The sequence below is a fragment of the Sarcophilus harrisii genome, chromosome X (assembly GCF_902635505.1).
Source record: "Sarcophilus harrisii chromosome X, mSarHar1.11, whole genome shotgun sequence".
NCBI classification, from domain to species: domain Eukaryota; kingdom Metazoa; phylum Chordata; class Mammalia; order Dasyuromorphia; family Dasyuridae; genus Sarcophilus; species Sarcophilus harrisii.
The window spans coordinates 34,036,903-34,052,578 of NC_045432.1; the positions used below are offsets into that span (position 1 = coordinate 34,036,903).

Sequence of the window (15,676 nt, forward strand, 5' to 3'; positions counted from 1 at the left end):
TCTCAATGGGGGCACTTCCTCCAGTGGTACAGATGGACCATCAACTCATCTCTGCCCTGTCACCCTATGTGATTCTTGTCCATGGATCTTCCAAAGAGAATCTAGCCAGTGTACTGGAGGCCTAATCGGGAGAGCTGGGTGCGGGTTAGTGAGCCCTTATGTATTCTTCGCATTCTCCGATTTCAGGGAGCACATGGCAGGATAAAGTCACAGGAATTCGAAACCAGATGCAAAAGCACGCTAAAGCCCCGACAGCCGTCCTTCTGTCTGCACTGGATGAGACCGCTTGTAAGTATAGGGCTAACACTGAGGGGGACTCAGGGGGAATGTCACACTTGGGGCAAAGAATTTGAAAAGCACCCTTAGTTGAGGAAGGGGCGTGGGACATCATATCATAGTGAGCAGAGACAAAGACACGGCAAAAGATTACTACTGGGGGTGGCTGCTTTTAGGGTGGCAGGTAGTGGGACACACCAAAAGACTACAAAGGGAGGACAGTGCCTTCTAAATCCCATGCACTGAGGCAAAGGCCCAGTTGCCCTGCCCCAGTTACGCTTCTGCCTCGTTCCCCTTTTCAAAATGCATTTGACTTGGGCCACTCGGACTTCTCCCAAAAATATCCTATCCTCCTGCTCATACAGAGCCACTGCTTCTCTCCAAATGTCAACGACTTCTCGATTTGTCATCATGGATAGAATGACTAGGAAGGGGAAGGGGATTATGGCACCACAAAGCCATTCTCGCAGGAAGTCCCCCGGCACAGAGGAGCTAAAAAAGCCCCAAAGGAAGGAAACCAGGAGGACTTCCCAGGCCGCGGCCGTGACCACCCCCCAGATCTGTAGCCGAACACCTTTCCTGTCTTAGTCACGGGATGATTGGAAACAAAAGTCTCTCCACTGGCTAGCTCGTAGATCAGACTTTGCCAGTTTGTAAAATTAAGATTTTGCCTGCAAAACCAGCTCGCTTCCTTTAAAAGCCTCTGGTCTCTGGCCCTCCTCTATGGCCTAGTCCCTTCTCTGACTCCCCCGCTAGGGAATCTACGCCAACACGCGCTTCGGCCCCATTCGGTAATGCCGAATCGACCCCTCCCCTGCCACCGTGACACCCAATCACCCGGTCCTAGTCCTGATCACAGTCTAGTCGGAGGACCATAAATGTTGAGATGGAAGAGAACCAGCCTTCTCATTTTACAGACCCACAGCAGAGCTTAAAAGTCTAGAGCTAGGAGAGACTTTGGCCTCTGGGGTCTCCTTTCGTCTTACAGATGAGGAAACTGAGTCCCAAGAAGGATCAATAACTTGCTCAGGGTCAGAGGAGGAAACTGAGGTACAGAAAGTCTCCTAGATGTAGAACCAAAAGGGACCTCTGAGGTGATTAAGTTCAATCACTTTATTTTACTGAGGAGGAAACTGAAGCACAAAATGGTTATCCATTCGATGGTTTCTAGTCTATGCCCACTTTCTAATATCCAATCTAATACCTAGGACACCCAATGTGAACCCTTCTTCCATTGCCCAATCTTTATAAGATGAAGACCACTGTAGATTGGGTATCTACACCCTCTACATCCTTGGGTCCATTCTATAACACCTACTCTAGGGAATCTAAAGGATCCCATCTGATGCCCTCTGACATCCGACCTAGATTCTCTGTATTCTACAAAATCAAGGTATCTATCCATCCAAGCCCCCCTCTAGAATTTTCCATCCTCTACCCCAGTCTAGCACCCTCCTATAGTCCGAGCTCCTCTAGACTATTCAGTCCAAGTTGTTCTATGTCGCCTGGTCCAGACTGTCTTTTTTAGGTTAAAATGAGACAATACGTGCAAAGCACTTTACAAATCTTGTCGTTATTCATTGTTCGGTCACATCTGACTCCTCGTGACTCTGTAGACCATACTGTCCATGGAGTTCTCTCGGTGAGGCTACTGGGTGATTCTCCATTTCCTTCTCCAGTGGATTAAGACAAACAAAAGGGAAGCGACTACCCAGGATCCTAGAGCTAAAAAGTATCTGAGGGCAGATTTGAATTCGGGCGTTCCTGACTCCTGGCCCATCGCTCTATTCCCCAAGCCACCTTGAGGCTAGCTCTCGAAAACATTCATCGGCATCATCATAATTGTTGTTCAGTCATTTTTCAGTTATGGTAGACTCTTGGTGAGTCCATTTGGGATTTTCTTGGCAAAGATACTGGAGCGGTCTGCCATTACCTTCTCCAGCTCATTTTACAGATGAGGAAACTGAGGCAAACGGGGTCAAGTGACTTGTCCAGAGTCACACAGCTAGCAGAAGTCTGAGACCATATTTGAACTCACAAAGAAAAGTCTAGAGTCAGGAAGACTTTCCTGACTCTAGATCTGGTGCTCTATCCACCTCAGCGTCACCTAGCTATCCGATAATAACAATTTATCTTGTTGATAAAGACAGATATCACAAGCATTTGGGTAAGAGGGGATGGAAGAATTAGAGATCATTATTTAGGGAGCAGAGCCAACAGTGGGGTTAAGAAATGACCATTGCCGGCACCTTCACACCATAACAAGACCGCTCTCAATTTTTTTCCCCTAGGGCTCTTCAATCTTCGAAGCAATGATATTCCCTACAACCCCTTCTTCTACTCCTACACTCTCCTGACCAACTCCTCCATCAGGTACCATTTTCTTCCCATTCTTTGTCAAGGTCTGCCCTGAACTAAAGGATGGCCACTCTGTACTTGCTTTGACCTTTAGCACTGGCGTGCCTTGGGACGCCATCCACTAGATGCCCCTTTGTTTAACCCTGACCTGGCTCTACTATCTCATCGAGCTACGTGTTTTCCATCGCTTATAGGGCATAATATTCTGTTTCTCTCATTCACCCAAGGCCGTGCCCCTAGTGTCCCCGAGCAATTCCTCTGAGGGCCCTTAAAGACCAACTGGTCCGATGCCCTTATTTATAGGTAAGGCCTAAAGAAGGGAAACGGCTCGCCAAAGATCACATAGATATTAAGCGTCCAAGGCAACAGTCAATCTCAGGTCTTCGAACTAGACTCTGGAGTCAATGCTCTTTGGTGCTGCCTCTACTCAATAGAACCATAGATCTAGAGACAGAAGGGACCTCAGGGGCCGTCTAGCCCAACCATGTCCCATGAAGACATGGGAAAGAAAAGGAAACTGAGACCCAAGCAAGTCAAGTAGCCTGCCTAAGTTCATATACTTAAGCATCTGAAGCAGGATTCAAACCAAGTCAGTAGGCTTCCCTTATACCACATTCCCACCCTGATAAGGCAGAAAAGAGCTCTAGAGTCAAAGCTCAGATTCTTGGCTCTATCATTCCTTCCTATATGACCTTGGGCTCTCACTGGGCCTCGATTTCTTCTACAAAATGTGGGGGTTGGGCCAGATGACCCCTGACGTCCCTACCAGCTCTAGGGCAACGATCCCGAGTCCTTGTGGTCTCTCATGTTTGCCATTTCCTGGCTCCACTCCATGGGGCTTGTTGAGGAATGGTGGGTGGGATCTAGGTTTGATGTCAGGAAAACTTTCTTAATAATGAGTGCTGGTGAGATAACTGCATAAATATGTATGATATATATATATATTGCATTTAACATATATTTTAACATATTTAACATGGATTGAAGTACCTGCTATCTGGGGGAGGGGGTGGGGGGAAGGAGGGGAAAAGTTGGAACAGAAGGTTTTGCGAGGGTCAATGGTGAGAAATTACCCACACATATGTTCTGTAATTAAAAAGCTATAATAAAAAATAAACAAACAAATCAGAGTGCTATTCCAAAGTGGAATGGGCTCTCTGGAGGCAGTGAGCTGCCCCTGTGCTTGACAAGTGTGTCATGGGAATTCCCATTCAGATACAAGTTGGATTACAATTCCTCTCAGCTCCCTTCTAATTCGGAGACTGTGATTCTGAGATTCTGGTGCATTTCTGGGAGAACTAAAGGCCCGGTCGCCAGACTTTTTCCTGCCTCTACCGCCCCAGCAAGTGTGTCTTGGAGACCTAGAGCCACCCACCATAGCATTCCCTTCTCAAGGGATGAAAATCTGGGTGAGGGTCAGACTCCACCTGTCAGACAGGCAGACCTGGCCTCCTCTTGCCACAAGTTGCCACATAGCCCAGCCCCACAAGGGACTTTTTCTCGGCTCGGGTTGGGGAGAGCGGCCCTTTACCTCCTGCTCTCTCAGCACTCCAGCCGGAGCCCTCCTGATATTTACCCCCATCACTGGCAGGCTATTTGTGAACGCGAGCCGGCTGGGCGACGACGTCCGACGGTACCTGAGCTCAGACTGCACGGGTCCGATGTGCGTGCAAATTGAAGACTACAATCAAATCCAAAAACACGTCACGGAGTACGTCAAGGGAGACGTGCGGGTCTGGCTCGGCACTGAATATACCACCTACGGGCTCTATGGGGTCATACCCAAGGTGAGGATACCAGTTCCCAGGTCCACTCCTCCAACTCACCTTGCCTCTGTCCCTGGTGCTGAAGCCATCACGCCTTGAGCAGGTCCCCAGATTAGGAAAGCTACTGGAAATTTCCTCGGGGCTTGAAATTAGACAAAGTTGGGTTCCGTTTGGGTTTTGGCCACTCCATCACTACATAACACTGGATCGGCCCCTTAAGGTTGTTCTATAGATCGTATTTTACAGATAAAGATTTGAGACCAAGCTTAAGTGACTTGCCCAGGATCACACAGCTGGGCAATTAGGGGCAAGAAAGAGGAAGGTGAATCCCTACCACTGAGGAATTCACAGAGCTAGAGAGCAAATACACATACGTGAAAAGGTTTGGGAATATGTACAGGGGTGGGGATGGGTACCAAGTGGGCTGAGGTGGAGGAGAGAAGTGATCCCAGTTTGAGGGGTCAATCAGGGAAGGTTTCTTGGAGGCAGTATTTTTGATCTGGGTCTGGAAGGAGGAGCACGTGGGGAGGCGCTGAGCCGAGGGCAAGGCGTGGAAGGGGAGGGGGGTCCCCAGATTGCCCTTTGCCTTTATCGGGCAAGGAGTCAGTGGCTCGGGGGTGTCCCCCGAGACCCTTTCCTCTCTTTACCGCTCTCTGTTCCCTGGGCAGGAGAAGCTCGTGGAGGACTCCTACTCTCCGGTGATGGTGGCCAAATCAGTGAAGAACGAGAAGGAGCAGGAGCTGCTCAAGGCTGCACACGTAAGTGTTAGCGTGCGGTCCACGCCCAGGGGAGGCCCTGGGCGGACATCTTGGAGAAATCCACCAAGGAAAGGTCTAAGTTCGAAGAGATTGTCTCCCTGGGAAGTGGGAGGGACACTGGAAGAAATTCAGTTGAAGTAACCAACCCACACTGAACAAGATTTGGTTTTTGAAAAGAAAAGGAAGAAGAGACTTTCTAGGGTCTAGCCAGAACCGGAGCCCAATAGTCCCCGGGCCTCTCAGTTGGCTCCCATCCATTGATTTGGGTCTTGCCACCGAGGTGTTTAGAACTTGGGTTTTCAGGGTGCGCCTCCGTGTTTCCCAAGCCCTTCTTCCCCCAGGGGCTCGTGGCTGGGTCTGCAGGGTCCGTCCCGCCGTGGTCCCAGCCCTGCAGCCATTAGCCTCTCCCTCTCCAGGTGCGGGATGCCGTGGCTGTCATCAGGTACCTGGTGTGGCTGGAGAAGAACGTGCCCCGCGGCAGCGTGAATGAATTCTCAGGGGCGGAACAGGTGGACAAGTTCAGGAGGTAAGTCCGCGACCCCATCTGGGCCCCAACCCCTTAGGTGTCCCCAGGCTTCCCAGAGTCGCAGTGACACCTGGTGGCTGCTTTGGGAAATGGTGGTGAAGTGGCCCACCTTTCGGTAGCTCTGGCTCACCTTGCCCTGTTCAGCACATTTAGCATGGCCTCTAGGCGGTGGGACAGGGGACGAGCCTCCTGTAGTGGGGACACACCTGCCTAGTTCCAGGCCCACCTAAGGCTAGAGACCAGGTACAAGTGGGGGGGGGGGCTGGGAAGGAGAAAAAAGTGAGCCCTCGTTTGGCTAATACCTGCCTTAAGAATTTGAGTGGAGGCAGCTAGGTGGCACGGTGGATAAAGCACCAGCCCTGAAGTCAGGAGGACCTGAGTTCAAATGTGGCCTCAGACACTTAACACTTCCTGGCTGTGTGATCCTGGGCAAGTCACTTAACCCCAACTGCCTCAGCAAAAAAAAATAAAGTGGCAGCTCTATACATAGCCCAGGGCAAGGGGAGATAGAAGGGAATACTACAGGTGTAGACTAAACCTGGACTCTGCCCTCAAGGCTCCAAGTCTAGGAGGGTTATTTAACATTGACACAGCTAGGTCTATATGGATTGCTCCCTTATACAGCTAGCCTCCACATGCCTCCCTCATACAGCTAGCCTCCATAACTCCTCCATAGCTGCGTAGCGAGCAACAAACCAAGTGCTGCACGAAGCCCAAGGCGGGAGGTTGCTACCAAGTAGGGGATTGGATTGGAGCGGGGCGGGAGACACTAGAAATGAGCCAGGATCGAGAGCTGGGAAGGCTCAGGGTGTGTTAGGAAACAGATGGGGGAGTAAAGAGAGCCCAGGGAGCAATCCAGTTTGATGGAAGGGAATGCTATGAGATAAGGTCGTGGAAAGGTCGGGTCTTGTTGAATCACAGAAGGCCTTGAATGCCAGCAATCGAACCAGCAGACAATAGGGAGCCCCTGAAGACTGTGGGCGGCATGGCGTGATCGGATCTTCATTTGCCACAAGCCACACTGGCAGGCCTACGGAGGAAGGGTGGAAGTGGAGAGACAGTGGAGGCCAGACGACCTCTTAGGAGGCTGTTTGGAGCATTCACTCGGGTGTTGGTAGTGGGGATAGTGAGGAAAGGCTTGTTTCAAGAGGGTGAAGAGGGGATGGAAGGGAGGAAGGGCTGTGTAGAGCATAAGACAGTTGAGCAGAAAAGTTCCACCGAGTCATCTAATCAATCCCCCTCAAGAGGGAAAAAAGCCTCCCAAGGGCAGGAATCATCTTATTTTTGTAGGCACAGAGTAGACATCTACTGACTGCTTGTCGATGGTGCACTGATTTTCTAAGCAGGGAAACTGAGTCTCAGAAATGATTAAACAATTAGCCCAAAGCCAGGTAGGCAGCCAGCTGGGATTTCTAGGTTTCTGATTTAAAATCCAGGCCTTTTTTCCCTCTCAGGGCTGTCTGGGAAGGGTCCTCGAAAAACGATCTGGCCCCAGAGAGCAGCTCACGTGAGCCCTCATTATGACCCCTTGGGCTTCCCGATCCCAGCACCCCTCACCCCCCAGCTCTCCCAGGCAAGCCCCAAACCCACTCTCTTCTTATTCCATTCAGAGAAGAAGCGTTCTCAGCAGGACCCAGTTTTGAAACCATCTCAGCCAGCGGCCTGAACGCTGCGTTGGCCCACTACAGGTAGGCCGGCGAAATGACTCGGGAGGCCCATTTATGGGTTAGAACTCGGGGGCTTTGGGCACTGTGGGCTGTGAGGACCTTGAGGAGCCTCTCAGGGGGAAAGGCTGGGAGGCCAGGCAGCTCAGGCTGGACCTGAGTGACAATCCCAGCACTGAGCAACTGAGGGAATGGGACATGGCTCCCAAGCCATGGACAGTTTTTTTTCCCCCCATTGTTTATACCGTTTAAATAACCTGTGGGAACACGGGTGTGGAAAGTGGCCACAAAAGCTTCCCGTCAGTCCGGCCCGAGCCGAATGAGATCAGGTCCAAGGGGGTGGGCAAAACAGATGTTTGGCACCTTCTAGACCAAACATCTGGAGGCTGGGCCGAATTCTTTGGTGAGGTCGACCAGATGGCTCGCAACGTCACATAAACACAGCCAGGGAATCTCAGCGACTGAGAATCTTCAAGCTGGAAGCCGGACCTCACACATGAGCTGCTCTAGTGCTTCCATTACACAGACTGGGAAACTGTGACTCAAAGTGGATCAGGGCTCTGCCCACAGTCACGTAACCAGTAATCGGGAAGCAGAGAACCTGGTTCTGCTGCTTCCTACTGGCGTGACCTTGGACAACCCCACCCCCACCCCAGTTTCCCATAAAATAAGTGGATAACATGATCTTTAAGGTCCTGGTATTTTCTGTTCTAAACTCTATAAAGTTCTCTCCAAATTCTAACATTCTGGATGCTAAAATCCAGCCCCCCCCCCTCCCCAGTGCTGGTACTCTATATTCTCCATTCTAGGACTCCTCTGCATTCTGAGATTCTCTGTTGTATTCCCTCCCAGCTTGGATTCTATTGGAAGGGCCCTGCCAGTTGTGAATTTCTGTTCTCAGGGCCCCACCAGCACTAAATCTCTGGCCCCGTGCTAAGTGGCTGAGCTGGTCCCGACTCCCAATTCCTTGCCGTCAACCCTGTGCCTGTGACCTAATTGGGGAAGGTGGAGGAAGGGGATCCTCCCTCTGCAGACATCCCTAGCTCGTGCCCGCCCTGGGAGATGGTCTATATGAGTTAGGGCAGAAACACACACACACACACACACACACACACACACACACCTTCAGCCAATCTGGTGATGAGTCTCCCTTCCCTTAGCCAGGCTAGTCCAGAGATGGGGGGGAGGGGGTTCCTGACACCTACAGTCGGTCACCAAGCCCAAGAACTGCAACTTGGCAGGACTTGTGCTGAGCTGTAGGGAGGCGTTGGTTGGAGTCTCCCCACGAACCCTCCAAGGCCTGGCCTGGGGTTGTGTCAAGCAAGTCTCTTTCTTGCCACCGGACAAGCTTCCCATTGTGGAGATTTTTGAATGCCTCCTGACCTTTGCCCCCAATCAGGTCAGCCCTGAATCAAGTGATGATGTGGATCAGATTTATCTCTGGAGATCCTTACACAAGCCCTTACACACAGACATATATATACTCCATAACCCTCCACTTCAACCTTTGATCTTGGGGGAGAGGGGGGAATTCCAAATCCTGGGTTCTAGTCCCAGCTCTGCTGTTGCCCCTGCCTAACACTGACCAAGTCACGTTCCTGCTGGGAAAAAAAACGATGAGGTTGGACTAGGCTACCAGTAAGTTCTTTTCCAGACCTCACACCCACTCTAGATCTGTAACTTTGGACAAGTTGTGCCCCTGACCACACTTAATTCCTTATTTATTTATTTAACATTCTTTTCTTACATTTTGAGTGCCCAATTCTCCCCCTCCTTCCATCCTCTCCCCCACCCACTGAAAAGGAAAGAAATATATTAATTCCATATGTGAAATCATGCAAAACATTCCCACGTTAACCATATTTTTAAAAAGCAAAAAATAAAAATAAAGAGAAAATTACACTTCAATTTTGCACTCAGAATTCATCAGTTTTCTTTCTGGAGGTAGATGGCATTTTTCATCATTAATCCTTTGGAATTGACTTCAATCTCGGTCTTTATACCGATCAGAGTCGCCAAGTCTTTCACAGTTATTCATCATTACAACATTGCTGTTCCCATCCATGCACAATGACTTCCTGATTCTTCTCACTTCACTTTCCATCAGTTCATATAGGTCCTGTCATTTTTTTTTCTTTTTTTGGAAAACACCCTCTTCATCATTTCTTATAGCGCACTAGTATTCCATCACAATCATATACCACAACTTGTTCAGCCATTCCCCAATTGATGAACATCCTCTTCATTTCTAATTCTTTGCCATCATCAAAAGAGCTGCTATAAATATTTTTGTACACATAAGTACTTTTTTATCTCTTTGGGATACAGTTCTAATCACTGTATTTCTAAGTCAAGGGGTAGGACCAGTTCTATAACCCTTTGGGCATAGTTACAAATTATTCCCCAGAATGGTTGGACCAGTTCATTATTCCACCAACAGTACATTAGCATCCCTATTTTCCCCTCATCCGCTCCACCCTTTGTCATATTCGATAGGTGTGAGATGATATCTCAAAGTTGTTTTCAACCTCCATTTCTCTAATCATTAGTGATTTTGAGGTTTTTATATGCCATAGATATCTTTGGTTTCTTCTTCTGAAAACTGCCTTACCTCTTTTTCCATTTAACCAATTTTGCTTTTTAAGGAGTTCTTTTCTTCAGGGAATTTTTGTGCCTCTTTCTCCATTTGACCTATTCTGCTTTTTAAGGAGTTGTATTTTTCAGTGGATTTTTGTGCCTATTTGACATTAGGCCAATTTAGTTTTTCAAAGTGTTCTTTTATTCGGTATTTTTTGCACCTCTTTTACCAAGATGTTAATTCTCATTTCATAATTTTTTGCATCGCTCTTGTTTTTCCCCCAATTTTTTTCTCTACCATTCTTCTCTCTTTCTTTAATCCTTCCAGGAGTTCTTATTAAGTTTGGGTCTAATTCACATTTTTCTTTGAGCTTCTGTTGTAGCTGTTTTCACATTATTGTCTTTTTCTGAGTTTATGTTTTGGTCTTGCTATTTAGTAGCTTATTATGATCAAGTTCTTTTTTGGGAGGTTTGCTCAATTTTTCAGTCTATTTCTTGATTTTGAATTGATGTTAAAGATGGGCTCTACTCACCTGGGGGTGGGGAGGAAGCTCCATGTTGCTGTTTTCAGAGCCATTTCTGGAGATCTACAAATTTTTGTATTTTCAAATTGGTATGATCTGGGAGAAGCATGATCACTGTTCTGTTGGTCTGTGCTCTAGTCTTAACTCAGGAAAAACTCTCGGTCCCCTGCAGACACAGATGCTAGCAATCCCTCTTTGCTTTGGAACTGCAATCAGGACCCCTGTTCCCTTATGACTGACGCTCAGAGCTCCTCTCTTCCCTGGAACTGTGACCCAGAACTGCATATGAGTCTGCAAAAGCTCTACCCAGTGCCAGCGAAGGGTCCCCTGGAACCTCTTTCTGACCAGTTGTTGGACCCCCTTATCATGTCTGGGCTCAGAGCTCCCAAAGTTGCTGCTGCTGTTGCTGCCGCCCCATGTGTGGGCCTCCATGCCAGTGTCACAGACATCTCCTTCTGAACTCTTATATTTTCTTAAGCCAGAAAAATGTCTATCCTGACCTTCTCTTGGCTCTGTCACTCCAAAATTCAATTTGAGGTGTTATTTTAAAGCTGTTTGGAGAAGGGTGTTAAGAGAGTCCCGCTGGATGGTTGCCCCAATCAGCCATCTTGACTCCACCCAAGGGATTCCTGTTGGCCATCTTCCCATCACATGGGTGGCCATATAGTCTTTCCATGCATAAGTCCAGCCCTAGAGAGATAGCACGGTGCTGGGACTACATGAAGAAAGGGCGAGGGAACAGGTACAAACTGCTCTTTCACTAGGTCCCATCTTTGTTTTCAGTCCGACCAAGGAGATCCACCGCAATCTGTCCCAAAATGAGATGTACCTGCTGGATTCTGGAGGGCAATACTGGTAAGTCAGCCCCCTTCTCAAGTCTGTCCAGCTCACATGGGTACTCTTTTCTTCCCTTCCCCTCTGCCTCAGACCCGTGAAGGGACTCAAGAGAACTCTAGCACTTCACTCCCTACCCTCAGGGAGCATCCGGGACAAAACAGATATCCCAAGATGCAAAGGGGCGTAGCACGAGGCATCTTACTGTTTTTGTGGGCCAACGATCTCTTTGGCACTCTGTGGACCCCCTTATTCAGAACAATGTCTTTAAATGAGAAAATAAAACACATGGGGCCACAAAGGAAACAAATTATATTGAAATAAAGATGCAGTTTTTTCTCCATCCAAGTCCTGTGGACCCATGAAACCTAGTCATGGACAAGATTAAGAACCCCCACGATAGTGGAAAGAGCCCTGGCCTGGGCGCTAGGGTCCTGGGTTCTGGTCCTGGCTTTGCCACTGATTCACTGTATGACTTGAAGCCAATCTCTGTAAGTTGCTGAACACTCATCAATATACATTGGTGGAGGGGGTTTCCCTACTGGGAGTTCTGATAGAGGGAGTTTCCCCACTGGAAGTTCTCTATATCAATGAAATTCTGGATCGAATCCAAAAAAAATGGCCTGGAGCTACTCACCTCCCTTTCCCGATCTCAGTTTCCCCATTTGTAAAATGAGTAGGTTAGATTTAATGGTCTCTCAGGTCTTCTCCGGCTCTAACATTCTCTGGTTTAAGACTGCCCCTGGCTCTACCACTCTATGACTGTGTTCTAATGTAGTCCCTCCTTTTAGGAGCCTGTCCCATCAATATTTCCTCCTCTCTGTGTCATCTTTCAAACTTGTCCTCTGTCCAGCTTCCCTCTCTGGTGCCTCCAAATGTGGTCATATCTCCCTCTGTCTTAAAAATTAAAAAGAAAAGGAAAAATCCCTTCAATTGACCCAACTATCATCCCATTATAGCTCTTCTCCCTGTCCCACTAGCAGACACCTAGAAAAAAGTCATCAGTGCTTACTTTCCCTCCTTCTCAGCCCGGCTCCCAGATAGTCCACGAAGATCCTCGAGATCACAGTAGCTAGTGAGTAGCCAAGCAAGAATTTGAACCTAGAACTACCTGCCTCCAAGTCTAGAAAGCTTTCAAAGCTGGATTTCTTGGAAAATCTTCAAAGACAGCTCGTTCTAGATCTTTTCCAAATCCAAGCCTTCCACCTCAGGCTACAGTTTGCCAGCCTGGACAACTGCAGAAGTCATAGCGACTTAACAAGATTTAAAAAGCACACACCCAGTGAGAGAACTCTGGGAGATGACTAGGAACCACTACGTAGAATTCCCTATCCCTCTATTTTTGTCCGTCTCCATGTTTTATTTCCTTCACAGGTTAATTGTACACTATTTCAAAGTCCGACTCTTTTTGTGCAGCAAAATAACTGTTTGGACATGTATTACCAAAAAAAAATTAAAAAGCATCTACTGTGTGCCAGGTGCTGGGGAAAGAAACACAAAGAACAAACCAGGCCCTGTTCTCAAGGAGCTTCAATTCTGTTAGGGGTAGAAAGACAAGATATATGAATAAAAGTAAATATAGAAGCAGCAGTGATTGGAGTCAAAGGTCGTTGCTGCTCAGTCACTATTCAATTGTATCTGACTTTTTCTTGGCAGCGATACTAGAGCGGTTTACCATTTCTTTTACCAGATGAGGAAACTGAGGCGAATGGGGTTAAGTGACTTGCCCAAACTCACACAGCTAGTGTCCGAGGCAGGACTTGAAATCAGGTCCTCCCGATTGCAGAGCCAGCACTCTATCCACTGTGCCACTGGAATCGGAGGATCTGGGTTCAAATGTCACCTCTGATACTATCTTGTATGACTTTTGGCAAATACTTTCCTCTCCTTGTGCCTCAGTTTCCTGATATGTAAAATGAGGAGGTTCTGCCTCTAGATCTAAGCGCTTACAAACTTTATAGTCATAGTGGTGATTTGACGAGTAATGATGTCAAAAAAAAAAAAAAGATTGTCAAAGAAACGTTCTGACAAAATACAGAGAGCAGAAGGAAGTTCAAAGGGGCATAATGTTGCCACTGTGAGTTGAAGTGTTGTCACTGTTAGTTAAAATACATAGTTGTAAAAACCCATTGATAGTGTCCATTTTTTCCCTTGTCCTTCCTATGTGGAAATTGCCAAAACCCAAAGTATACATAAGAAATTGATAGTATCGATTTGTTTCTGTTCCTCTTATGTGGAACTGTTCGTTTCCGCTGATTTTTTGCCAAGGACATGGTGAAAAAGAGTAAAAAATGAAGATTGAGGATAGGGAAGAGTAAGTAGGAGGGATACAGCAGTCACCCAAATAAGTCTGAAGCAAGGAAGGCGGGGGGAGCGAGCGTGTTCGAGGCCAAGGAGAGCTCAAGGAAATGTGAGAAGCAAACGAACGTTGGTCGCCGGGTTCCTCGGGGTGAGCTCCGTGGAGGAGGTGGCCCCTAAGCAGAGCACACAAGCAAGAGCACGATGTGGCCCCAGAGAGATGAATCAACCATGTTCATCCATCAATGGGTGTCGAAACCTTGGAAAGCGTCCTAGTAAAAGGGAAGGGAAGCTGTGGGAGTGATGAGTAGAGGGGGAGCCGCTTGGAGTTTCAGACTTACTCAATTCAGGGAGAGGCTGAATTAGTTCACGTTCATCTTTCTTCCTCTTCTTGCCTTTGTCAGAATGAGAGCCCCCCCTCCCCCCGCAATGACCTGATTCCTGGGAAGCCAGGATTCCTAAACTCCTCGAGGGGGGAATGAGGCAGGGAGAGTTCCCAGAACTGAGGAATTTGTCTTGATGACCTTTGTCTATAGCTACAAATCAAGTCGAGTTAGTCCACGCCAGTGGACTGGAAATCAGGAAATCCAGCTCTTCCACTTACCAGCTGTGTAACTTGAACCAGTCATTTGATTTTTCCAGGCCTCAGTTTCCTCTTCTGTAAAATCATAAGGTATGGGGCTAAATGATCTCTAAGGTCCTTCCAGGTCTGACACTTTATGTTCCCAAGGGGCCTTCCAACTTTGACATTCAATGACTTTATTGATTCTCAAACAGGATTCAAATTACAATTCATCTTACATCCAGTGATTCTGGAGCACGTCCTGGTTATCTGGCCCTGCATGAGACAGTGCACTTCTCAGTCCAATTCTTTATTTGTTTTGTTGTGTTTTTTGACGCAATTGGGATTAACACAATTGGCTTGTCCAAGGTCACACAGCTGAGAAGTGTTAAGTGTCTGAGGCCAGATTTGAACCCAAGTCCTGTGTTCTATCCACTGTGGCATCTAACCGCCCCCAATTTTTTAAGTGTATAAATTGCAAACAAAAATAAAACTAACACCAAAAAAGGGGGACAGCTAGATGATGCTAGAGTAGATAAGTACCACCCTGAAGTCAGGAGGACCCGAGTTCAAATACAGCCTCCGACAATACTTCCTAGCTGTGTGACCCTGGGCAAGTCACTTAACCCCAACTGCCTCAGCAAAACAACAACAAAAAAGAGTGTAAATTGCCGAGGTGCCAACCTGCATTGCTAGAGGTGATTTCTTCACCCAGGAATATCACAAATCCAGCCCCAGTTCCTCTTCCTATACATTATATCAAGCAAGCAAGACTCTGCCTCTGGACAAATGTAAGGTTATACGTTATGGTGGTTTATCTTGATCTTTCGGCTCTCTCCCCATGTAGCCCCCCTTTTTTGCCAAGGGAGGCGGATCAAGCCCCTCTAGGCAACAGAGGTCCAGGACCAGACCTCTCTCCTTCCCCTGCATGGCTTCCCAGCGCCACCAAACTCAGGTTCGGATGTGACCAGGTTTTTCTTTTTCCTGCAGGGATGGAACAACGGACATCACCAGGACAGTCCACTGGGGGATCCCTTCTTCTTTCCAAAAGGTACAAAGCAGATCAGAGCATTTTGGCCCCTTTCCCCCTACAAAGACTTTCTGCTCCCAGCTTTGGAGCCTGATGCTCCCGGAGCGGGGAGAATGAAAACTCCATTTGGGCTTTTTATCTCATTCCAGCCCCTCTGGGACCTTACCCCTTTTATCCTAGCCTCATTCTCTCCCTCCCTTCTTCCTTCCCCCTCCTTTTTTTTTCATGAATATATTTCAACCAAACATTAATTTTCTCTCCTTTCTACCTCCCATTCACTGGGGAAAAGTCCTTGCCACCAACCCTGAAGTCAGGAGGACCCGAGTTCAAATCTGACCTCAGACACTTAACACTTCCTAGCTGTGTGACCCTGAGCAAGTCACTTAACCCCAATTGCCTCAGGGGGGAAAAAAAGTCCTTGCAACAAATACACAATCATATAAAATAGTCTCATATCGGCCAGGTCCTAAAACGTGTGTCTCGTTGGGCCTGATGATGCCATG

At 47.8% G+C, this 15,676-nt stretch overlaps 1 protein-coding gene across 1 annotated transcript in view; it reads left to right on the forward strand.

Moving 5' to 3' along the window:
* XPNPEP2 (X-prolyl aminopeptidase 2) overlaps positions 1–15,676 on the forward strand; it is a 42,673-nt gene that overhangs the window by 18,428 nt on the left and 8,569 nt on the right. The window contains exons 8-15 of the mRNA XM_012553241.3: positions 187–288; positions 2,568–2,649; positions 4,226–4,421; positions 5,069–5,158; positions 5,575–5,684; positions 7,295–7,372; positions 11,233–11,304; positions 15,134–15,194. Of these exons, the coding sequence (XP_012408695.1) occupies positions 187–288; positions 2,568–2,649; positions 4,226–4,421; positions 5,069–5,158; positions 5,575–5,684; positions 7,295–7,372; positions 11,233–11,304; positions 15,134–15,194 (791 nt within the window). The remainder of the gene's footprint in view (positions 1–186; positions 289–2,567; positions 2,650–4,225; positions 4,422–5,068; positions 5,159–5,574; positions 5,685–7,294; positions 7,373–11,232; positions 11,305–15,133; positions 15,195–15,676) is intronic.